The 26,049-nt window shown below is 47.9% G+C and overlaps 1 protein-coding gene across 1 annotated transcript in view; it reads right to left on the reverse strand.

Moving 5' to 3' along the window:
• PPP1R12C (protein phosphatase 1 regulatory subunit 12C) overlaps window positions 1-26,049 on the reverse strand; it is a 615,622-nt gene that overhangs the window by 220,510 nt on the left and 369,063 nt on the right. The window contains exons 11-13 of the mRNA XM_069201799.1: window positions 24,904-24,998; window positions 24,164-24,358; window positions 4,719-4,809 (exon numbers count right to left, since the gene is read on the reverse strand). Coding sequence (XP_069057900.1) covers window positions 4,719-4,809; window positions 24,164-24,358; window positions 24,904-24,998 — 381 coding nt within the window. The remainder of the gene's footprint in view (window positions 1-4,718; window positions 4,810-24,163; window positions 24,359-24,903; window positions 24,999-26,049) is intronic.

Here is a 26,049-nt window from a genome sequence, read left to right on the forward strand (position 1 = left end):
AAGACTTAGCTTTGATCAACCAATCGTCCAGGTAAGGGAATACTGCTATCCCCTTCCTTCTGAGGTCTGCTGCAACAACCGCCATCACCTTCATGAAGGCTCAAGGTGCGGAAGTAAGACCAAAAGGAAGGACCGCAAACTGGTAGTGTTGCGACCCTACCACAAAACGGAGATACTTCCTGTGTGACTTGAGAATGGGAATATGGAAATAAGCATCCTGCAAGTCGACCGACACCATCCAATCCTCCTTGTTCAACGCCATAAGTACCTGTGCTGGAGTCAGCATTTTTAACTTCTCCTGCTTGAGGAACCAATTCAAAATCCTCATGTCCAAGATAGGCCTCAGACGACCATCTTTTTTGGGGATCAGAAAGTACCTTGAATAACATCCCTGATCCCTCTCCTGCTCTGGAACCAACTCCACTGCACCTTTCGACAATAGGGACAGAACCTCCTGTTCTAGCAACAGGAGATGATCTTCTGAACAAAAGGAAGGACGGGGAGGGAAGGGAGGAGGAATCTCCCGAAAGGGAAGGGCATAGCCTTTTCTCACCACACTGATGACCCAGGAATCGGATGTTATGGACTCCCACACGGGAAGAAAAAGATAACCTTCCCCCTACCAGAGGGGCATGGGACGCTATGGTGAGAGGACTAGGGCTGCTTTCCCTGTTGCATCCCTCCTGAGGAAGAGGAAGGGTGCTGCTGTTGGGTGGCCCCTCTAGTGCGGACCCTACCTCGCCCCCTAAATGATCGATAAGGGAGGCTCGAAGACTGCTGTCCTGCCTGCTGCGATCTTCCACGAAAGGAAGCCCCTCGTCCAAAAACTCACAGTCACCTAAAAGATCTAAATGGGGTCGAAAAAGTCTGCAGGCCCAAGGCCTTAGCAGTGGCCGTACACTCCTTAAAGTGCTCTAGCGCAGAGTCCGCTTTAGAGCCAAACAATTTAGCCCCATCAAAAGGCAAGTCCAAGAGCGTTGCCTGAACATCTGATGAAAATCCAGATATGCGCAACCAAGCATGGCGCCTGGTGGCAATAGAGGTCCCCAGGGCTCTAGCAACAGAGTCCGTGGTATCCAGCCCGGACTCTATGACTTGCGTAGTCGCTGCCTGGGCACCCGAAAGTAGGACATGCAAGTCTTGGGGCATGTCCGGTAACGCTGTCTTCGCTGCATCCATTATTGCGTGTATGTACCTGCCAAGGATGCACGTAGCATTAGCAGATTTCAATGCCACACTACACGAGGAGAAAACTTTCTTGGCCGACTGTTCGATACGCTTAGACTCCCGGTCAGATGGTACTCCTGGAAAGGAGCTAGGTGCTGATCGTGAAGAACAGGATGCCTGTACGACCAGACTCTCTGGAGACTGATGCTTAGATAGAAATTCGGGGTCTCCAGGTGCAGACCTATACCGTCTGGCCACCGACCTGCTCACAGTGCCGACGAAGTGACAGGTCTTCCACACCTCTTCTATTGGCTCCTTGAGAGCCTCATTGAATAACAGAAGATGATCTGCAATGGCCGTGGCAGGATGAAGTACCGCTGTCAGGATATTGGTTTTAACCTGCGCCGTAGGCAGGGGACGTTCCAGGAAATCCGCAGCCTTCCTAATGACAGAATGAAAGGTGGCTGCTTCCTCTGTATACTCCCCTGGGAAAGCCAGATCCCATTCCGGGGAAGTATCTAGTCCACTGGCCGTATCCAACCCTTGAAACTCACTCTGGGGCTCAGCAATCTCCCCTTCCTCAAGGATCTGCCGCTGGTACTCTCTCTCCAACAACCTGAGGGCCTTCCTTCTAGACCGCAATTTGGCCTCCAACCACGGCGTTGACATGGAGTGCAATGACGTCGGCGAATGGCGCCGAGAAGGCGTCATTACAGGATTTCCGGATCCTCCCGACGCTGTAGATGGATCCATCAGTGCCGTGGATATACGCCCTGCACCCGTAGACGCCATCTGGCTTCGGGGCTCCATATCAACAGATAACGGCGTCGAAGGCCTCTTCCTCGACGTCAATGGCTGTACCGCCAGCACCGGGCTACTGTCTCCTGCAGGACAGAACGGCATAAACGGCGTCGGCCTATACGGAGCCAGAACGCCTAAGTTAAATGCCAGGGGACCAATGGGGCAAGCCGGTGCACCACCTCCCGGAGCCATGTTTTGGAAAATAGCAAACATGGCATTTAGAAATGCCGCTGGTTCCGTACCCGGAGCCAGGAAGGCAGGATAGTCCTGAGGAGCCGGAGCCGGACTAGACTCCTGCGTGCCTGGATGCACTGGAGAAGCTTGTTGACTCTGCGGCTCCACAACCTCAAAGACAGACAGCGCCGGGGATGGCTGCGGAGTCAATGGTTGAGGGGACACCGTCGGGCTGACCTCCCAGGACTTACGGCGTTGTGTCGACGGAGACCTCGACTCTGATCAGCTTCTGGATCAACGCCTGGAATCACGATGACGCCGCTTCTTGTGAGTTGACTTCCCCGACGATGATCTGTGGCGCCCTTTTCTCTCTTTCTTAGCCTTGGCTAAGAACAACTTAGCCTCACGTTCCTTCAAGGCTTTCGGGTTCATTTTTTGGCATGACCCACATTCCTGGACCTCGTGGTCTGAACTCAGGCACCAAAGACAGTCATTGTGGGGGTCAGTCACCGACATCCGACCTCTGCATTCTCCACTGGGCTTGAAACCCGACTTCTTCGGGGCCGACATGTTGACAAAAAATACAAAGTATCCCTTCCGAACAGCAAACGATACAGGTAGCTGGAAAAGTAACCGTTATCGAAGGCACGGAAAAAAGGGAACTGACATCAGCACGCCGGCGAGGGCCTCTTATTGCCACGATGACGTCAGGCTGAGCCGTGTGGATTTGGGCAATTGTGACGTCCTTGCTGACATGCAGAGCTGGAGAGAAGTTTCCGCCGAATGCTACGCATGGGGAGAATTCATTAGGTGAGGAATCCACAGGTAGTTGTATCCATCAGAAAACAAGACTTATTAGGAGAGCACAGAACAGAACTGGTGGAGGAGAAAATATGCCTGCCAGTGTCAAGTCTACTGTCATCTCTGCCAGACAAGACATGTGGAAGAGTCTCAATATCATGGGACGCAGAAGCAGCCTGTACCACCAAACTACAAGGAGGATGCCTGAGGAAACAGTTCAGAATAAGGAGGCCTGAGGCTGAGGAAAGAGTCCAAGCCACTAGCAGCACCTAGGTCAGTCAGTCAGCTGTCCTCCATAGGAGGCTGAGCAGCATGAGAAATGGGTGGTAGACACCCCACCTCTTCCCCAGCACCTCCAACCTATGTCCCTCAAAAGGACTAACATGAGGGTATTCCCCAGAAAGCAGAGGTATCAGACAGGCACCGTACCAGATGTTGACCGGCAACGAGAATGTGAGGCCTCGACACTGGAAGTTGATCGGCTTTACTAGAGTCAGCTGATCAAATACAGGCACTGAAGGTGGAAATGCTGAACGGCCGTGCACTGGCACCATTACAGCTTCGAAAACGGAAGCAGAATGCCCAACTGAAGCAGAGGGCGAACCCTTCAATGTGGACACAGTCGAGGAACTTTGCATCTCTTTGGGGCTTAAAGGCTGTCCAGGAGAAGGTGAATTTCCAAAGATAGCATGAAGAGAAACATAATATTCTTGCATCCGGGTCTGTCTTGCCCAGGTAAGGGAGAGAGACAGGAGGTTGACTCGAGCCTCCACTCCTCAACCAAAGAGTGGTGGGAGGCTATACGCTGTGAGGATGGGAGAGGCTGCAACTTTGACCATTTGCGTCAGGACTTACTGTGCGTCGATGGAGAATGACGTCCACAAGAACTCTTGGAATGGGCATGAGAACGGACCATAGTACAAGAAAGAGACCAAGCTCAACCGGAAGCTTGGGAAGGTTCTGACAGCTGCACCACCAGAAGCTTCATACTACACGTCCACAGCACCTATGGCTGAAGTTGATGAGGAGTCGTACTCCAGAGTCATTGTGCTCCCCCAGACACCACATACAAATACAGTGGGGGTGCGAGGCCGACATTTGTTGTCCACAGGACCCGCAGGGTTTGAACCCTGGGGACAGGAAAGATCACACTGTTCTGCCGACAAAAATGTCAAAGTAGGGTGAAAGTGTCCTGAGAAACCATTACCGGATCTTCGTTGCAAGCATGAAAAAGAAGAAAACAGCACATTGGATAGGAGGTTATATGGACTCCATTTACGCCACATGTGGTGGACAACATCGGTACGCAGTTGAGCGACACCCTCTTCTGACATGCAGTGGGAAAACATTTTCAGATCTAGTCTTGCACCTGAGGAGGATTCTAAAGTAAGGAATCTATGGCTAAATTTCTCCATCAGATTGATTACAAAGCCAGCTGAGGAAGAAGAATGTCTTTTGTGGACAATAGCTCCTATGCTGGGGAGGTGTTTAATCCACTTGCTACCTTCAGCCTTTCAAACTATGGATCCAAAGAAACAATTTCCCCCTCTTACATATCAGGCCCCCCGCAAAAATACTGCTCCTCTTCCACAGGCCTCTGCAACTCCCTTCGTTGTCCTTGTCTACATGGGAGAGCTGTAAAGAAATGGTTTCTGTGGAATGCTGGCACACAGGGCAGGTGTATCTATCAGAAATACACAGTGTTGACTGAGCTTTTTACATCATGCTTTTGCACTTGGTATGTGCGAGTGGAATACTTATTGCTCGTTACATACCTGTGTGGACCTTCGAGACTGCCTCATGAGGCGAGACCTTGCCTTCCGCTGAGACTCCGACTCCTCATCGCGGACAGGCGTCTGGTAAGATCTAGGGAGAAAGAATATGTAGAATAAGAGATGGTAGAAACCACAAACATTTTCATCCAACAATGCTTTCTGGATTGTTTTTGAGGTCAAGAAAGGAGAAGTTTACTTATCTGTAATCCTAGGTCTCTTCCAGAGGAATCCTCAGAGTCATAAGCACTGAATATTCCCACCTATGTACATCTCACCAGACTTCAACATTTCTGTACATCAGAAAGGAAAGAGCAAAGCGTGTAGGAAACAGTCTTTATTAAAGAGAAAAACTGCAAGAAAATGTGCAGGTATGGTTAGCCAATAGGCTGCATTAAAGCACAATCAAGTGCCTTTAAGACCTCCAGGATCTCTTGTATCCCATCATGTCCCAGAGGTGAGAATGAGGTGACCGTTATGTCAGTACTTTTTTACGCTGATATACAGAACTGGACACCACCATGTATTAAGTTCTGTAGGCTAGCTTCGTCCGGGGAGGTGGGAGGGTTGCTTATGACTTTGATTAGGATTACCCTGGGAGAAAACTAGGATTACAGGTAAGTAACCTATCCTTCTCTTCCTCAGGATCCTCATCAATAGCCATAAGCACTGATTAGAGTAGCAAGCCCATCCCACACCCCTGCGGATGAAATAAGGGTAAGCACAAAGCAGCTGACATTTAAAGAGGTTTCTTAAAGGGGCTTGAACTACTTGGGTGTCTGTCTTAATATCTGAATCTAGACAGGTATGCCTTGTGAAAGTAGGTACCTCTCTCCAAGTAGCTGCTTTGCAGTTTTTGGAGATGGGGCCATTCTTTTGGAGGGCTGCTGTTGCTGCCTTGCTCCTTGTAGAATGGGCTTTGGGTCTAGCAGGTAAAACCTAACTATCCATCTGGCGGTGGTTTGTTTAGAGGCAGCAATGCCTGTTTCTATTGGGTCATAATTCACAAACAAGTGATCAGATAGTCTGATGTCTTTAGTCCTGTCCAGATAAAACTTCAGTGCCCTTTAGATCTAAAGAGTTTAAGGCTCTTTCCACTGGTATAGACATATAAGCAAGAACGCAGGAAGTGAGACTGTCTGGTTAGAGTAGAAATCAGATACCACTTTGGGAAGGAAATTAGTGCGAGTCCTCATCACTATTCTTTTAGCAAGGAACACTCCATAAGACTAACACAGAGACTGAATTTCACTGACTGCGTGCGAAACTGATGGCGACAAGAAAGTCTTCCATGTAAGGTGCTGTACAGAAAGCTTATGAGTAAGTTCAAAAGGTGGACCCCCTGAGTTTTTAAAGAATACATTTAACTTCCAAGGAGGAGAGGGGGATCGAACAGTAGGAAACACCTTCTTTAAACCCTCTAGAAAATATTTAACAGGCATACGGAAGAATGATGGTTGAGAAGGTGATTTTCTATAAGCAGTAATTGCTGCAAGATTTACCTTAAGAGATGAAAACTGTAAATCTAGGTGGAGGAGGTCGTGTAATACGACATCCTCCTGACAGAGAATTGGATGGCAATCATTCTGAACACATCACATGTAAAACCTCTTCCATTTAAAGGAATAAGAATGTCTAGTTGATGGCTTATTCAACTCGCTGAGAATGTTCATGCACTCCTGTGAAAGTCTATGTTGCAGGAATTCAGCAGCCATGCTGTCAAGCTCAGAGACAGAACGTTAGGGTAGAAAGTCTTCCCCGATCTTGTGGAGGAGATCCAGTTTGCACAACAGCCTCTTGTGTGGTCTTTCCGACAGTTGGAGAAGGTCCATGTACCGGCACTGGTGGGGCCATTCTGGGGCTATTAAGAACAGTATGGTCCTGGCCCTGTATACCTTGGTTGATGACCATCGGTATCAGAAGAATGGGTGGAAATGCGTACAGAAATATCCCCTACCAGTCTATCAAAAGGACATTCCCCTTTGTTCCTGGTCAGAAGAACCTGGATGCGAAGTCCTGGCATCTTTTGTTGCAGTCGTTAGCAAACAGGTCCATCTGCTGATGCCCCCATTCTCGGAAGATATCGCGCACAACGTTGTCTTGAAGTGTCCAGTCGCATAATTTGAAGCTTCGACAGAGTCTGCTTGTGCGATCTGGAATCCTGGAAGGTGAATTGCTGTGATTGACAACTTCCTGGCTATTAGCCAGTTCCAGATGGCCTGAGCTTCCCAAGATGGGGGATGAGATAGTGTGCCTCCCCCCCTTTGGTGTTAATCATACACTGTGGACATATTGTTGGTTTTTACCAGAAGAGAGCTGGTTTGATTTGAGGGATAGATGGACTACCAAAAGTTCCAGCAGATTGATGTGGTATTGTTGCTCCTTGTCCGACCACAAGCAGGAGTTTGGAGGGAACCCACGTGAGCCCTCCATCCCTGGAGAGATGCATCTGTTCAAGAGTTTGTGCAGGAATGCCCAGATGGAAAGAGACACGTTAGCAGATTCTGACGATGAGTCCACCATTGTAGTGAGTGCTTTGCTGCTGGTGACATAAATAACCTGTACTGTCTGCTAATGGACTTCATTGATCCTCCAGATATTCTTGGAGCAGTCTCATATGCAATCTGGCATTGGGGACAATGAAAATGCACAAGGCCATGGAACCCAGAATTGAAGCTATTTGTCTGGCAGTCGGATGCTGTGTGTAAAGGAGGTTGACACCTCAGCGCTATTGAGAACAGTCTCGCCTCTGAAGAATACACTTTTGCAAGATTTGTATTCAGGGTTGCCCTAAGTAGTGTAGCCTCTACCTTGGCGTTTGTATACATTTGCCCATACTGATCTGAAGACTGAGCTATTGGATAGTCTCTAGACAGATTTGGTAATTTTGAGTTGTTCGAGCTGGAGAGGAGCTTTTCACTAGGCAGTCGTCTAGGTACAGTTAGATGAAAACCTTTTTCCCTCCATAAAAGTGTGATGCCACTACTGCCATGCACTTGCAAAATGTGTGAGGAGCTGACCTCAGGCCGAAGGGTAACACTTTGTACTGGTAGTGTTTGGATGCTAATGTGAAACACAAGAATTTCCAGTGTTTCGTTGCTACCTGGATGTGGAAGTAGACATCCTGCAGATCGATTTAAACACATTCAGTCTCTCACCCCCCCCCCCCCCCCCCTTTTTTACCCACGGATGGAGCTGGGGTAAATTTGATGGAGCACGCATTCTGAATTTCTCTTTGTGTATGTGTCTATTCAATAGTCTTAGTCTAGAATGATTCAAGTTTTTATTTGGACCTTTTTTCTTCACATGGAAATAGGAGTACAACCCCTCAACCCCGTCTCATCCATAGCTCTTTTCCGAAGTAATGTGAAGGCTTCGTCTTGTAGGAGCATCTGCTGCTGGCAAGATGTTTTTAATGGTGGAAGCAGAGGGGATTTGAAGTGTTGGTAATACCCACTCTGTACAATATTTAAGATCAAGTTGTCGTTGCTTATGGAGTATCACTCATTGAGATTATTGGGGATACTTCTCCCCACCCAAGGGGATGACAGAACTGGGGGAAGCAACATCACATTGCTTGCCTGGCGTTTTGGAAGCAGGTTGAGGCTGTCTGTTAGCTCCTCGTTCCCTTGTTGGTTTACGGGATTACAATTGTGGTTTGAATTGCCGTCGTTGTGGCCTAGTGGCCAAGTGAGGGGTTTGTACCTTCTGATGGTAGGGGAGCCTGTTGTACGGTCTATCTCTTCTGCGGAAGTCTCTGAATTTGTCTAGGCCCATGGCTTTCAGCATGTCTAACTCCATTTTCATCTTGGCCTTTGGCTGCGTAAGGTCCAAATAATGAATTGCCTGCAAATGGATGGTGTAGGAAACTGGACCCTTGCTTGTAGTAACCCCCTCCCCCCCCCCCCACACTTCTTCCTGTTATCTGTGCTACCTTTACTGATGTGTGCAGAAGTCCTGCTAACTAGACCCCAGTACCAGTTTTATTTCAAAAACTGTACCACTGTTGCCACAATTGGCACACCCCTGCCACACAGCTAAGTCCCTTGTAAAAGGTACCAGAGGTACCAAGGCTTCTGTGTCCAGGGAGGGTCCCTATGGGCAGCAGCATGTATTGTACTACCCTAAGGGACCCCACACAAACATGCAAACTGCCATTGCAGATTGTGTGTGCTGGTGGAGATAAAAGGGTAAAGTTGACATGGCATCCCAGAGGACAGCCATGCCCACAACCCGCTGCCTGTGGCATAGGTACGTAAGTCAGCCCTCTAACAGGCTTTATAACCCTAAGGAATGGTGCACTATACCACAGGTGAGGGCCGAGCTGCATGAGCAATATGCCCCTACAGCGTCTACGTCCATTATTAGACATTGTAAGTGCAGTGTGGCCATACTAAGTATTTGGGTGGGGGCTTTGTCATTACGAACTCCACAGTTCCATGATGGCTTCACTGAAATCTGGGAAGTCTGGTATTAAACGTCTCAGCACAATAAACCCACACTGATGCCACTGTTGGAAATACTGTAAAATGCACACAGACAGCATGTTAACAATGCCCCCTGAATTTTACCCAACCCTTTAATACAGGACTGACCAGTTTGTGCCAGCCTGCCACTAACAAACAAGTTTCTGACCCAATGAGGTGAGAGCCTTTGTGCTCTCTGGGGTCAAAAACAAAGCCTGCTCTGGGTGAAGGTGCTTCACACCTTCCCACTGCAGGAACTGTACCACTTGGCAGTGAGCCTCAAAGGCTCAAGCCTATTGTTACAGTGCCCTAGGGCACTTCAGCTAGTGGAAATGACCCCCCCCCCCCCCCCCCAAAACCTAGTTTCACTTTTGGCGACAGGTCCAGTGGGAAAATTATGTAAAACAGGGAGTGACCACTGCAGCTAGGACCCACCCCTAAGGTGATCAGAGCTGAAGTGACCCCTCCTTCCAGAATCCTCCATCTTCGGAACAAACGGGGTTAGGGATGTGCCCACCCCTCCTCATAGGGAGTGGGTACCAGAAGTGTTTGGCCCTCTGGCCCCTGCAACACTCCTAAATTTAGTATTTAGAGGCTCCCCTGGACCTCATTCACCATATTCCTTTCCTGGCGACCTCAAGAAGACAAAAGAAGAAAGAAGGACTACTAAGCCGACCACAGCAGTGAAGACTTAAGACAACTGATTTGGCCCCAGCCTTACCGGGCTTTCTGCAGCCTGATCCAACAATGCGACGCACCCTGCAGGACCAGCGACCTCTACAAACCCCAGAGGTCTGCCTGCCCAGCAGAGGACCAAGAACTCCTGAGGAAAGCAGCCCTGTCCAAAAGAAATCCCCAAGAGGCCTCCTGAACCATCCCAGATCCACAAGTCCTGTCCACTCTGCATCCAAAGCCCACAGCCCGAGTCCAGGTGGCCCACCGGTCCAGAGAAGGTCCCCAGGCGATTCTGACCTGGAGTCCATCCTGGGTTGACCCATCCTGGCCACCACCACCACGACTTCTGCAGCCTAAACCAGGAGGCTCCCGCTGACCACGACCAGATCAAAGATTCCTAAAGGAACCCATGCATTCGCAGCCCCCTGGCCTTGGGGAATCAGACCGATGATCCAGCAACATACATCCAGCACCTCTCCTTCCTGTCCAGCCTTTGGTTTTCTGGAACCAACCCTTTGGACCTAGCCTGCAGAAACTTGTGGCCCCCGGGGTTCCCTTATTGAAAAGCATTCGGCCCCCCACACTGTGTTTGCATCCTGCCCCCATCTACCCCTTTGTCGCTAAAAGGTACCTGTTCAGTGCCGACCTGTGGCCCCTCCTGGTGCTGCCCTAAACCCCCCAGGCCTGTGTCCTGAAACTACAGGTATTTAACTGCAATCTCTTTTCTACTAAGTCTCCCCAGCCCTCATAGGATTCCATAGCAAACCCAACACCAACTTTGACCTCTGCACCCGGCCGGCACCGTGTTGCTGATGGTGTGTTTTTGGGGTTCAACTTGAACTTTGACCTGTGGACATCCGAACACCCGAAGAATGGAATCGCAAGTCATGTACTTACCTACTTTCTGTGCTAACACTTTTCTCCCCCCTAGGACTATTGATACCTATGAAGAATTGCAGCAAGTGTCAACTTTTGAATCTGAAAAGTGTTACTTATAAACAGTTTTATCTGCAAGATCCAAACAAGTACATTTGATACATATGCTTGATACATACTTGCAACTAAGATCCTTTGGTTCTAGTAATAAACTAACAAAATATATTTTTCCAATATAAAAGCAAAATGCCTGGAGTTAGTAATTGAGTATGCCTTATTTTTTGACTATGTGTGTACAACAAATGCTTTGCACTACCCTCTGATAAGTAACTGCTCAACCACACTACCACAAAAAAGACCATTAGTATTATCTATTTTAGTCTCGGTTAAACCCCTGGACTCTGTACACACCATACCTCATTTTGGTATAGTATGTACAGAGCCAGGTTCCTACAGAAGGTTTATGATACGTTGTTGTTCCTCAGGTTTAAGTCCTCTACGACGCAGCCATGACAAAAGCTTTGCACTTATTCCATGGGAGTAACCATGGGCCACTAGGCCCGAACCATCCGCAGCTGCGCTAATAATTTGATTAGCTACTAGGTGTAAGAGAGAACCCTCTTTTTTTGGCATGGTCACCCCCACTTTTTGCTTGCTATCAATGTACTTAGACCGTTTTCACTGGTATCCTGCTAACCAGGGCCCAGTGATTGTGCTCTCTCCCTCCAAATATGGTTACCTAGGACCTTTGTGCACTCCACAATTGGCACACTTGTGTCCCATTATAAGTCCCTAGTATTTGATACTTAGAGTACCCAGGGCATGGGGACACCAGGGGTCCCCCATGGGCTGCAGCATGTATTGTGCCACCCATGGGAGCTCATGCAAAAGGGTTCTGCAGGCCTGCCATTGCAGCCTGCGTGGAAAGATGCATGCACCCTTTCACCACAGATCACTACACCAGGTCACTGTAAGTCACCCCTATAGTAGGTCCTTCCAGCCCAAAGGGCAGGGTGCAGGTCCCGGTGTGTGAGGGCACCACTGCATAAGAGGAGGTGCTCCTACAAACTCCACTTTGAAAGTGCAGGAAAGCCATTTCATCTGAGCACTGGACACAGGTGACCTGTGTCCGGCAACATAATGCGAATTCCGAACATAGGCATGTTTGGTATCACGCATATTTGGAATCAAACATGTCAGAATCATACCATAATACTAATGCCAGTATTGGTTGTATGATTCTATGCATTCTGGGGGCTCCTTAGAGGACCCCCCCAGTATTGCTCCAACCAGTCTTCCAGGGTTTGCAGGCAGCCCGTGCAGCAGCAGCCCCCTCACACAGATTTCTGCCCTTCTGCTGCTTGACCAGCTCAGGCAGGGAAAGGCAGAACAAAGGATTTCCTGTGGGAGAGAGAGCAAACAGGAGTCACAAGGCTGGGGAGGGGTAGCCTCCCAAAGCCACTGCTGTGCTCTGAAGGGACATCTGGTGCCCTTCTTGTATTAAAACCCCGTCCTAGATCTGGCGTGAACCTTAAGAAAGGAAAGGGGAGTGACCGCTCTCCTGTCCATCACCCCAGGAGTGGTGCCCAGAGCTCCTTCGAATAGCCACTTTTTTCTGCCATCTTGAAATCAAGATGTGCAGAGGCCCCAGGGAGACAGGTTAGTGATCCCCTCTGATAGGATCAAATCCGCTTTTAGGGCTAATTAGGGACTCCCTTGCAGGTGGGTCCCCAGATATGGCGTGCAAGGCTCCACAAGGACTTCTCTGCATCATCTGCAGATACACAACTGGACAATTCAGGAACCGGCAAGACTGCAACTCCTGAGACGACTTCACCTTGCAACATAGTTTCCCCGACTCCTTCCAGCAACTGCAACATTTCCACATCTGCGCATCCTCAGGGGTCGGCAAGACTTCAGCTGCACCAAGAAGCAAGAAGGAATCTTCCTTGAAGTGAAAGAGTCACTCCTCTGCATCTGCAGGCACCAACAATGACCAGCTGCGTGGATCTGCTCTCCCCTGGAACTGCATGGATCCTGCAGCACAGGTTGTGGTCCAGAGTGGTCCCCTTGGACCTCTCTGCCCATTTTGGGAGATTGTGAGCCCTTGCAGGTCAGTACACCCCTATGCATCGCAACTCTTGCAGAAATGAAGGCTTGTTGTCTCCTGCTCCAAGGGATCTTCAGGCTCAGAGTAGCCCAAGCACTTCATCCTTCCAAGAACAGTCTCCTCTCTGCTGCTCCAGCAATGTGGTGCAGTGATTGGGCCTCAATGGAACCTGCTGTGCCTGCTGCCAGTGGGTTTCCTCCAGGGGATGCAGCTGCTTCCTATGACTCTTGACTGCTGAGGGTCTGCCCGGAGTCCCCTCCAAGGGTAGACTCCACTGGACCTTGCTGGTCCTCTTCAGACTTGCAATTCTTCTGCTTCCTCTTGCTTTCGCCAAGGCTTGTTGATGGTTCTCCTAACCACTGACCATCTGGCACATCATCTGTACAACTCCAACAACTTATCTGCAGCTCCTGGTCTCCACAGCTGACCTCCTTCCCACGTCTACCCGGATCTTCATCCACAGAAGGGCAGTGGCTCCTCCCAAGACTGGAGACTCCATCGTGAACTTCTTTAGCAGGTTCTCTTCTTCCAGAATCCACCTTTCGATTCCTCTGGTCTGGTCCTGCTGTGGCATAATCGATTTTTAATTCCTCCTGTTAGCACTTGGGAAAACCAGGAGCTTACCTCTGCTCTCCTGATCCCTGAAGGTCACCAAGGTACTCACCTCTTGGGGTCCCGATTTCTCCCAGCTACCATCTAACTACGCCATATCCTTGGTTGGGGACTTCACTTCGCATTCCACTATTTTAGTATATGGTTTGGCACTCCCCTAGGGCCCTAGGTATTTTCAACAATTTTTGCCAAGACTTTTTTCCTATGCTAATTCCTAATTATTGTGCATATGTATAGTGTGTACTTACCTCCAGTTGGGGGACTACTTACAAAATCTAGTTCAGTGTTACTATAATAAAGTACCATTATTTTTGCAACACTAGGTGGTTCCTTTCAGGTGTGATAAGCTACCATGTGACTGCTATGGTATTGCAAGTGCTTTGCACTCCTCCTCTATAAGTCTTGGCTGCTCATCCACAGCTGCCGCTAGATAGCCTGGCTTCCTAGACACAGTCTTCATTCACTAATAGGCATTGGCTTGACCGGGCATAAGGTGTTAACACCTTAGGTGTCCACCACACACCAGGTCAGCTTCCTACACTATGCCTCCCGCTTGAAGAATCTCTTGAAAATGCTGCCTATCTTCTCTGGGCAGCTTTCTCTTTAAAACTCAAAAGTAAGTTCCAGAGAGCCCTGTCGTGTCTACCCAGTAACGCTGATGCACTGGTGACTTTCATGAAAGAGGCTAATGTGCCTCATATCTTTCTCCCCCAGAAGTAATCTGTTTACTTTCTTTATTCAGGGGTACGGATGATGCAGAAGCAAAGGAGTGTGTCTTCCTGGTAGCAACTATAAGTCCGGTGGAGGGTTGGCTCTTAGAAATAAAGAATCTGATCTGGGGCCTTGTATTTATTTAGAATTCTTGCTGGAGCCCCTCACAAACATGCTGGAGTAAGGAAAATGCCCATTACTAGCTGGAGGAGGCCTGAAACCAGATGGAGGAGCTGCCTTGACAAAGATCAACAGTGCAAGGTCTCGAAAATGACTGAAGAGGATGCTGTGGGTGCAGTGATGTCAATATTTAACTTATTAGCTCCTATAACCAATACCTCATTATTACCTTTGTAGGAAGTTGGCTCTGTATATACTATTTCAAAGTAAGAAATAGTGTGCACAGAGTCCAAGGGTTCCCCTTAGAGGTAAGATAGTGGCAAAAAGAGATAATTCCAATGCTCTATTTTGTGGTAGTGTGGTCGGACAGTAGGCTTATCAGAGGGTAGTGTTAAGCATTTGTTGTACACACATAGGCAATAAATGAGGAACACACACTCAAAGACAATTCCAGGCCAACAGGATTTTGTATAGAAAAAAATATATTTTCTTAGTTTATTTTACACGAGCAGGCACAGAAAGTACACCCTCAGCAGCACAGGGGCGGCCGGGTGCAGAGTGCAAACAGGCGTCGGGTTTTCAAAAGGAATCAACGGGGAGACCCGGGGGTCTCTTCAACGATGCAGGCAGGCACAGGGGGGCTCCTCTGGGTAGCCACCACCTGGGCTAGGCAGAGGATCGCCTGGGGGTCGCTCCGCACTGAGTCCGGTTCCTTCAGGTCCTGGAAGCTGCGGGTGCAGTGTGGTTTCCAGACGTCCGGTTCCTTGAAGAAGGCAGTCGCGGTCAGGGGGAGCCTCTGGACTTCGTCTGCAGGCGTCGCTGTGGGGGCTCAGGGGGGTCAACTCTGGCTACTCACGGACTCGCAGTCGCCGGGGAGTCCTCCCTGTAGTGTTGGTTTTCCACAGGTCGAGCCGGGGGCGTCGGGTGCAGAGTGGAAAGTCTCACGCTTCCGGCGGGAAATGTGTGGTCTTTAAAAGTTGCAGTTTCTTGAATAGGGCTGGTCTCGGGAGCTTCTTGGTCCTTTAGATGCAGGGTAGTCCTCTGAGGCTTCAGAGGTCGCTGGACCCTGTTGGATGCGTCGCTGTTGCAGGTTTCTTCGAAGTAGGGAGACAGGCCAGTGGGGCTGGGGCCAAATCAGTTGTCGTCTCCGTCTTCACTGCAGGGCTTCAGGTCAGCAGTCCTTTTTCTTTAGGTTGCAGGAATCGATCTTCCTCGGTTCTGGGAGCCCCTAAATACTCAATTTAGGGGGGTGTTTAGGTCTGGAGGGCAGTAGCAGATGGCTACTGGCCCTGAGGGTGGCTACACCCTCTTTGTGCCTCCTCCCTGTGGGGAGGGGGGGCACATCCCTAATCCTATTGGGGGAATCCTCCATTTGCAGGATGGAGGATTTCTAAAAGTAAGAGTAACCTCAGCTCAGGACACCTTAGGGGCTGTCCTGAATGGGGAGTGACTCCTTGTTTTTCTCATTATCTCTTCCAGCCTTGCCGCCAAAAGTGGGGGCAGTGGCCGGAGGGGCAGGCATCTCCACTAGCTGGGATGCCCTGTGGCGCAGTAACAAAGGGGGTGAGCCAGGTGTTACAGTCCCTGCAGGGGGAGGTGAGAAGCACCTCCACCCAGTACAGGCTTTTTTCCTGTCCACAGAGTGACAAAGGCACTCTCCCCATGTGGCCAGCAACATGTCTGGTGTGTGGCAGGCTGGCAAAAACTAGTCAGCCCACACTGGAGTCGGGTATGTTTTCAGGGGCCATCTCTAAGATGCCCTCTGGGTGTATTTTTACAATAAAGTGCACACTGGCATCAGTGTGCATTTATTGTGCTGAGAAGTTTGATACCAAACTTCACAGTTTTCAGAGTAGCCATTATCGTGCTGTGGAGTTCGTGTTTGACAGACTCCCAGACCATATACTCTTATGGCTACCCTGCACTTACAATGTCTAAGGTTTTGCTTAGACACTGTAGGGGCATAGTGCTCATGCACGTATGCCCTCACCTGTGGTATAGTGCACCCTGCCTTAGGGCTGTAAGGCCTGCTAGAGGGGTGACTTATCTATGCCATAGGCAGTGTGACGTTGGCATGGCACTCTGAGGAGAGTGCCATATCGACTTAGTCATTTTCTCCCCAACAGCAAACACAAGGTGGCAAGCAGTGTGTATGTGCTGAGTGAGGGGTCCCCAGGGTGGCATAAGACATGTGGCAGCCCTTAGGGACCTTCCCTGGCATCAGGGCCCTTGGTACCAGTTACAAGGGACTTACCTGGGTGCCAGGGTTGTCCAATTGTGGAGACAAAGGTACAGTTTAGGGAAAGAACACTGGTGCTGGGACCTGGTTAGCAGCGTCCCAGCACACTTTCAAATCATAACTTGGCATCAGCAAAGGCAAAAAGTCAGGGGGTAACCATGCCAAGGAGGCCTTTCCTTACAATCTTCCACTAGGGACACTCTTTCTGGCAGAGTGCCCATTAGTGTACATGAACAGTCCCTTATTGACGATCTGGTTGTGGAAGGAAATCTGTGCACGCATTGACATGGTCTAGAGTAATCTTGCTCTAGATCAGTGTCAGGATCTACTCTTTGTCCGTAAAGAACAAGTTACTTACCTTCGGTAACGTCTTTTCTGGTGGATACACTAGCTACCTCTGGATTCCTCACCGAAAGAATTTCCCCCCATGCGCCAGCATCTGACGGAATTTTTCTACTAGCTCTGCACGTCGACGTCACAATTGCCTGAGTCCCACGCGACGCCGTATGACGTCATCCAGGCAATAAGAGGTCCTCGTCGGCGTGCAGACGTCAGTTCCCTTTTTCCGTGCCTTCGAGTAACTTTTTTTTTTTTTCCTTCGAGGCTCCAGGGAGCTACTGTTTCGCTTCGAGTGTTACAATGTCTCAGCCCCGAAATTCGGGTTTTAAACCCTGTAGGGAGTGTGGTGGCCGAATGTCAGTGACAGACCCACGCGAAAATTGTTTGTGGTGTCTGAGCTCTGACCATGAAGTCGATGCGTGCGGTTCATGCCAGCGTATGAATCCGAAAGCACTCAAGGAGCGGGAGGCCAAGTTATTCTTGGCAAAATCTAAGAAGAAGGAAAGACATCACCATCGCAAGTCTTTTTCTAAGTCCTCAAGATCACACAGGCGTCATCGAGACTCCCGGCATGGATCACGGAGTCATTCGAGTAAGGACCGATCCAGCTCGAGGTCGCCATCAGCTCGTGTTATGGGGAGTTCTGGCTGCTCTAGGTACCCTAGACTTCAATGGAGACCAAAGCGCCGCTCGACACAGTGAAATCAGTTTGAGGAGCTGGAGATGGTGTCCTTGGGGGAAGACTGTGTAGGCAAATACATCTGTGAGTAGACTTTCCAGTCATCTTGGAGAAGCTGAATAGGTGATAATTGCTGTTATGCAGATGAGTGAGATGAAGCAGCTGACATTGCAGTTGGTCTCTTTTCTTGCCTTGACGAGGATTTGGTTGCAGATGAAGCCTGCTCCGACGTCGAGTGAGGAGGTGTTGACATCAACAAAGGCCTTGTATACAAGTTGACTATCTCGACGTTGAATTATCGTTGATGGAGACAGTCTATGTAGGAAGCTGGCTCTTTGTATACTACAACAAAATGAGGTATAGTGTGCACAGAGTCCAGGGGTTCCCCAGAGGCTAAAGTAGATAATACCAATGCTCTCTTTTGTTGTAGCGTGGTAGAATAGTTAGGCTTATCAGAGGGAAGTGCAAAGCATTTGTTGTAGACATAGTCAAGAAATTACACACAATGACTAACTCCAGGCCAATGTTTTTGTATAGCAAAATATATTTTGGTATTTTATTACTATAACCAAAAGGCCTTTGTTGCAGGCAAGTATAGTTGTAAGTATGTATCAAGCATATGTAGCAAATGTACTTTGGATTTTACAGATAAAACGTTTTTCAAGTGAGTAACTTTTCATTTTTCTTCATAGGAGTCAATAGAGTCCTAGGAGGAGAAAAGTGTTAGCACAGAAAGCAGGAAAGTACATGACTTACGATTCCAGTCTTCAGGTGTTAGGATGTTCACAGGTCAAAGTTCAAGTTGACCCCAAAAGCACACCACCAGCAACACGGGGCAGGCGGGCCGGCCGCAGAGGTCAAAGCTGGTGTCTTGTTTGCAATGGAATACTATGAGGACTGTGTGTTGTGAGTGGGTGTGTGGTGTGGAGGAGAGGTGTGGAGGAGAGACGTGGGTGGTGGGTGTGTGGAGGACTGAGGAGAAAGGAGCGGCTAGGCTCAGGGTGCCAACACAGCGTGGGGATCCCAAAGTATTTCAATGAGGGAAACCCAGGGGCCACAAAGATCCTGTACGCTGGGTCCAAGGGGTCAGTTCCGGAAAACCAAAACTCTGACAGTAAGGAAAAGCGCCCGATGGATGTTGCTGGACTGTCGGTCAGATTCGCCAGGGGGCTGCGGATGCAGGTGTTCCTTTAGATGTCGGGAATCTTCGCTGGATCTGGTTGCCGTCAGGGGGAGCCTCTGGATTCAGGCGTGGTTGTGGTGGCCAGGAGTGTCAACCCAGGATGGACTCTAGGTCAGAATCGCCTGGGGACCTTCTCTGGACCGGTGGGGCACCTGGACTCAGGCTGTGAGTGTCGGGTGCAGAGTGGACAGGACTCACAGCTACAGGGCATTTCTGAAGTCCTTTTGATGATTTCTTTTGAACAGCCGCTGTTGTTGGTAGTTCTTAGTCCTCTGCTGGACAGCAATCCTCTAGGGGTGTGCTGGCCCTGGAGGATGTCTCGCCTATTTGGAGCACGGGTCTTTGAAGCTGCACACAGGCCGGTAGGGCTGAAGCCAAGTCAGTTGTCATCTAGAGTCCTCACTGCTGGGGTTAGCTTAGCAGTCCTTCATGCTTCTTTCTTCTGAGGTCACCAGGAATCTGGTGAGTAAGGTTTAGGGCTGCCCCTACGTACTAGATTCAGGGGCATTACAGAGACCAGTGGGTAGTAGCCAATGGCTATTGTCCTGAGGGTGGCTACCCCCTTCCTGTGCCCACTCCCTTTGGGGAAGGAGGCACATCACTATCCCTAATGGTCCTTACTCCCCAAACCAAGATGGATGATTTTTCAAGGAGGGGGTCACTCCAGCTCTGGACACCTTAGGGGTGTTCATAGCTGTAGTGGTCTCTCATCCTTGTTTTACCTAATGTTCCTGCCGGACATGCCACCAAAAGTGAGGCTTGATCTGGGGAGGCGGGCATCTCCACTAGCTGCATTGCCCTGGGGCACTGTAACAGGAGGCCTGAGCCTTTGAGGCTCACCGACAAGTGTTACAGTTCCTGCAGGCGGAGGTGTGAAGCATCTCCACCCAGAGCAGGCTTTGTTTCTGACCCCAGGGAGCACAAAGGCTCTCACCCCAGGGGGCCAGAAACTTGTCTGTTAGTGGCAGACTGGCACAGACAGGTCAGTCCTGCACTAAAGGGCTGGGTAAAATATAGGGAGCATCTCTAAGATGCCCTGTATGTACACTTTACAATAAAGCCAACACTGGTACTGGTGTGGGTTTATTGTGCTGAGAAGCTTGATATCAAACTTCCCAGACTTCAGTGAAGCCATCACCGAGCTGTGGAGTTGTGACAAACTTCCAGCCCATGTACTCAATATGCCCACACTACACTTACAATACAAGAATGGACTTAGGCACTATAGGGTCATATTGCTCATGCAGCTATGCCCTCACCTGTGGTGTAGTGCACCCTGTCTTAGGGCGGTAGGGCCTGCTCGAGGGGTGACTTACCTATGCCACAGGCAGTGGGTTGTGGGCATGGCACCCTGAAAGGCATGCCATGTCGACTTTACCTTTTTCTCCCCACCAACATATACAATCTGCAACTGCAGTGTGCATATGTTCGGTGAGGGGTCCCTCAGGGTGGCACAATAAATGTTGCAGCCCTTAGGGACCCTCCCTAGCCACAGCATAGAGCCCTTGGTAGCACTGGTACCTTTTACAAGGGGCTTAGCTGTGTGCCAGGGGTGTGTGCCAATTGTGGGAACAATGGTTCAGTTTCGGGATAGAACACGGGTGCTGGGGCCTGGTTAGCAGGATCCCAGGACACACTCAGTCAAGGTAGCATCGGAGATCAAGCAAAAAGTGTGTGGGGGTGCTGCAACTTAGAAGAAAGATTCCAACACCGCTCATGAACAATTTTCAGGATGCAGTCTGATGCGTGGGATAATGCTAAGGTAAGGAACCTGCAACTGGAAGTCTATCAGATTCATCTTTCATTAGCAAGTCTGCAATTCAGACAAGAAGATTTAATATAAGTGTCCTGTACACCCTCTACATGTTTGTGCAAAGGACAGCCGTAGAATCTCTAGTAACAGCAAAAGCAACTTCATGCAATGCTAGTAGTGGGCCAAAACGCTATATTTACTTACCATTGGAAAAAATATATACTGTGGATAATCTACCTGTACATACCTCACTTTATGGATGTCCCTCAGGCATCAGACTGAATTATGTTGTATTAGCTCTCATGAGGCAATTGGTGGCACAATGACTCCAGCTTGACTGCAAGGCCTCCCACTATGTGACTACACAGATAAGTAATATGGCACTAACGAGACCTCCAACTTCACTTTTCCTATATCCATCTGCTCCTAGATGGAGACAAGATCAAAAAAATTGGCAGGCATAAGGTGAAGAAAACTAATTTTTAGCCTCACTAAACATGTAAGATTATGCCTCAGAACAATGAGTGGGGTGGGTCTGGGAGGAATCTGAAGGTAGAGTATCCAACAGAAATATTTTCACTGAACGTACTTAACAGGAACAGAAGAGGTAGCCATCCCTGCAAGCCCAGGGCTGAGGCAATATCTGGTGATCAGAATCCTTCATTACAATGATTATGCTCTGTTGTATGATAAACAGCAAAGAGAAAACACGTGATTGAACTTTGCAAGGAAAAAAATTAAAGAAATATCAGCAAATCCTTTTTGTTCAAGGACAAAAAGATGGAAACCACTACTGGTAGCTATACCCGAAGAAACGCATCCTCTTTAGAACACTCTACGGCACTCTTAAAAACACAAAAGTCCTGAATGCTATCCACAGTTCTGACAGAAGAGTAGCGAGCCACCAAAAAGACTATCACCACCCTAGGGGCAAAGTAGATTAGGCCATGAAGTCTCAACCTAGCCTTGGTCAAGAGCCAGATATGAAGATTCCTCCAAACTAAGAAGGAACCTATTATTAAACAGAAGTGTAAGTCAAGAATACAGACAGAAGAGCAACAGAACTACTAGTCACCGCTCTCTGGTTGATTCACAATAAATAAAATCACCGTCCCCAGCTCCAACAAATTTGCTTTTTGGGTATGAGAGCAGAAGCATGCAAGAAGCCATGAAATCGGAATCAAAATTCCACATCACCCACGAGAGGGAAGTCTTTCTGCAGTGAAAGAGGGAAAATCGTTCTTTAATGGAACAAAAGGGCAGTACAAATTTGACCACGCTTTCAAGAAAAGCAAAACAATCAAAGGTGTGCCCAATGAAAGTATAGAAAGAACATGGTTTAACCCAAGCAATAACAAGGTCTACAAGGGACTCTTTAAAAGGCAAAAATACCTTTGAAGTGAAGAAAATACACTAGATAATTTCTTTTAAGATGTTACTACTAACATCTGCAACTGCTAAAGTACATTCAAGGACCTAAGTCGTCTTGCATAGGATTGCATTATGAGAATAAATGTTTTCCAAGGGGACTGTCGAGGGACAATCATGGATCACCTCATTAAAAGATTTTAAGTCACTGGGGTTGAGCACGTTTCAAACGGAAAGGCTATCTGCCTCACCTCGGACCTTCTGAACATGTAATCTCTTTACGTAAGCCTGAACTAGAGCTGCGGAAAGCACAAAGGCTGTCCTTCTCTTTAAGTTCTACTGTGTCCCAATCCACTTTCTCTCTAGATAGTAAAAAGAGGATTAAGAACCAATACACCGACTGACGCACGTATTGGTACCAAAACAAGGAGCAAAGCTTTTGGCACAAGAGGGACTGCTGGGTGAGGACAGCACAGGAGCATTAACAGCAGCCAACAAATGCCAGGGTAGAGGCCGCCAGCAGGATCACTCTTGAAGATCCCACAAGCACCTTGTGGTCCAAAGGCACATTATAGGGAACTGGAAGGGTACAGAACATAGGCAAAGAGTGGGTGAAAGCTGCCACTTGAGTGGGGGCCAGCGCCAAGATCCAGATGTTGAGTTGGCACTTGTGCCAGACTCATACTCCAGAACAGGAGAATGGTCAGACGAAATTGAGATCCAAGTCAAGAGGAAGGGGAGTTCTCCAATTAATTCTTCTTAAACTTTGGGACCCTACGGGCTGGTGTGGGTGTCTGGAAATGGGGTAGCAAACAGTTGGGCCAAAAAGGGCTTAGACCAAGCAGCCAGGATAGGGTCAACTAGTGCATTACTGAAAGGTAAAAGACACTCAGCATTAGGAGGTCCAGGCTGGAGGATTTCCATAAACAAATTGCCTTTTGTCTTCTCAGACAGAAGAGGGCAATATAAAGAATAAAACGCTGACAAACTAGGTGCCAAGAGTTTTGGCATTCTGCAAATATAAGTACAGACCAGCATCACTATAATATGGAGGGAGTAAATTGCCTGTCTTCAACTTGGTCTTCCTCAACACTTGAGACTGTATGGGACACCTTAACCAAATCATAACTGGAGCCCAAAAGATATTCCATTCTTTCAAAATGCTGGTGCTGAGATAGCGGATGTGCAGAGAAGAAGTCTTCAATATGAGTCCATTGGTGGCAACTATGAGTAGACCACTGAGTCTTCAGTAGAGCAGTAGAAGTGTAGAGGAAGGCAGAGCAGACAAACTCCATCCAGAGGTCTGCTAGCACTGCGGAAGGTCCCACCAGCCGGAGTGTGAATGGGCTCTGTAGAGTCAAAAAGGGAGCCAGAGCCAGAAATATTTGCAGAATGGCATTTTTTAAAGCTGCTGTGGATCTGATGACCATGCAAGGAACTCTGGGCACATCAGTTCAAGGGTCAGAAGAGCTATCAATGAAGAAGACTAAGTCAGAACCTGGTCTTGTGGATACAGACTGACCTCTGGCTTGAACAAAAGTCAAATATTTGAGAAATCACATTTTCTTTTTGTGTTTCGTCTTGAAAGCCTTATCCTGTGATATCAACCTACCTGATGTAGGTGACCTAGAATGGGAGGAGCCTTGATTCTTATGTTCAGGTCATTTAAAGTTCGGCCTTGTCCTAATGATTGCCTTTAGGTGCTTTGGGATTATTTGTTTGTGATGTATGGGAGCCAAACAGGGCTTCACATCCTGCGGCAGACACAGTGTGTACAAATTACCTCGTTTCAGACATGCTCAGCCTGAAGTCTTTGGCGACAGCTCACCTAGACTGCAATGCTTTTTGTTGATTCTGGAGGAAGATTTTAGCAATGACTGAAACCAGTAGGTGCAGAACACTGGATCTGTGCTTAGGGTATGGATACAAATGAACCAACATAAGAGCAAAGGGGTAATGCCTACATATGGCTCTTGGCTTTCTAATTTGCAGAGGAACGGAGATGTTGATGGCACCATCTAACAGCCTGCTGAAGCCATATCAACTTTTGTCAAAATCCAGTCTGGTAACAGAGTATCCATCAGATACTAAGGTTTACAACTAGTTGGGAATGAAGGAGAATGACAAATTAATTGCATTGTAGAAAAAACTAGCAATACACAGACCCAATAGCTAAGGCAACCTCACCAAGTGCAACAAACTGCAACCAGAGTCCCATCAATATCTTTGCAACATTTCAGAGTCTTAACCAGAGCTCAAAGCTAGAGTGGAAGGGGTATGAGGCAATGGCAAGCTGGGGAGTGGGGGCAAATCTTACCTTCGCCGATCACGTAGGTCTGTGCTGGACGTTATGCTGTTGGAGGTGGTGGTAGTGGTGGTGCACGTGGAGGAAGAGGTTGTGCTGGAAATAGTGGTGGTCGTGGAGGAGAAGAAAGTGCTGGAGGTGGGGACTGTGTACATTTGCGTGCTCGGAACCGGTTCAAACCTCATCTGCAGCCCACCTTCACCGCGCCTGGTAGAGTGACAAGTGAGCCAAGTGTGTTAGCAAAAGATATGCAAAGGAAGCTTAATCTGTAGGCACCCTTTTTCTGTAGATGACAGATCCTCCTTTGTCATAAGCATGCTACCAAATATGAAAGGGTGGAAAGAAGTACTTTTGCACAGGAAAAGTTACAAACATTTGATGCAACATTTTCAAAACCCTGAGCAGTTTGTGTCAGTCTATTAGCCATAAATACAATTCTAAAAGATAGGTGTGTGTGTATACATACACATATTTCTATATAAGTATAGGCACACGTATATATCTCATGACATGACTGGATAAAAACTTCAGAGGCTAGAAAAAGCCACAGCATTTGCACCAAATCTAAAGTCTGTTGGTTTTGATTGTACTTTACATTTTAATCCAATTCAGTGCTTGTACCAAGTTCGTCAAAGACGATACATGGTCCAGGATGTAGTGGCAAGGGTAAATACCAACCAGTTAAAAAAGGTCTACGTACAGTCAACTACTCCAATCTGTGACCCATTTACAAATGGAACAAACATACTTACTCTCTCCTGCCATCTCTGGTAGAATCAGTTTCTGGGACAGTGAAGATTCTCCTGTTTGGAGTTGGTTGAACCCTTGCCAGACGTGGCTCCTTACTCTGCAAAAGACAACATTTGCAAGCAATAAGCATGACTGCTACTGACCACATGCACTCGCAGTCACAGTGAGGAAGCGAGGTGAATAAAAGGCAAGTACTTCCTACAGTACAAGGATTAGAATTAGTGATTAACACTAAAGGTACAAAACCTATAACAAATAGACTTGGATAATATGTGACCTAAGGGCTACAGCTTCCGACAATGGAAATTGGGGACTCAGGTTTGAATCCAGACCTTAGTCCTCTGTATGATTCTGGGCAAATCACTTAGTCTCCCTGTGCCTAAAAAAGTGAAATGTAATGTGTGAATTTTATAAGCGTAATCAAATCTTGATTTACACAGTTTTGCAGATCTCCTAAGTAATGTACAATTTCAGTTATAGGTTAATATAATAAGCCAATGATGAAACATGCCACCTAGGTTGCTGGGTGAGGGTTTGTCAAGTTTTAGAAAAGTTATTTTCACTATTCCACATGACACAGAGTATCAGGGTACTCACTTATCTAGGTAATACCTTGGTCAGTAACCACGTGTCCAGTTTGCCTTTTGCTCATTATCTAGTTCTTGACCGGAAGGAAGAATTATTGGAAGGTCTTGTCCTTTCCCAACTTTTACTCAATGCCAAGTCACTTTGATTTAACCTGGACACCAACCTCACTCTCAAGGAACACACAGCCAAAAAAAAAAAGAAAATCAAAGACGGCCAGGTACAAGCCGTCTCATATAAAGAAAGTCAAACCATTTGTGTGACTCAGTATCAAGACCTTGCCAGTCTTAATAGGTTATTCATCTCCTACTCACTTCTCTCTCGCTAATTTGGCCACTTTTGTTTTCTAACAAGTCGTTTACAAATTCTGGTAGTGTCTCTTCAATTAAACCTGGACTATAAACATGTTGCTTTTATTTCCAATTGTATTTCTAGTTTGGCAATGTAATTTCAAGATGACAGTAAGACTCGACTTTTTTGGATGCCAAAAAACTATTAATAAATAATAAAGCAATGCACCCTCATTCCTTTCTGTCTGATACTTTTCACTTGTTTATTTGCCC

Source organism: Pleurodeles waltl, chromosome 7 (assembly GCF_031143425.1).
Source record: "Pleurodeles waltl isolate 20211129_DDA chromosome 7, aPleWal1.hap1.20221129, whole genome shotgun sequence".
Lineage (NCBI taxonomy): Eukaryota > Metazoa > Chordata > Amphibia > Caudata > Salamandridae > Pleurodeles > Pleurodeles waltl.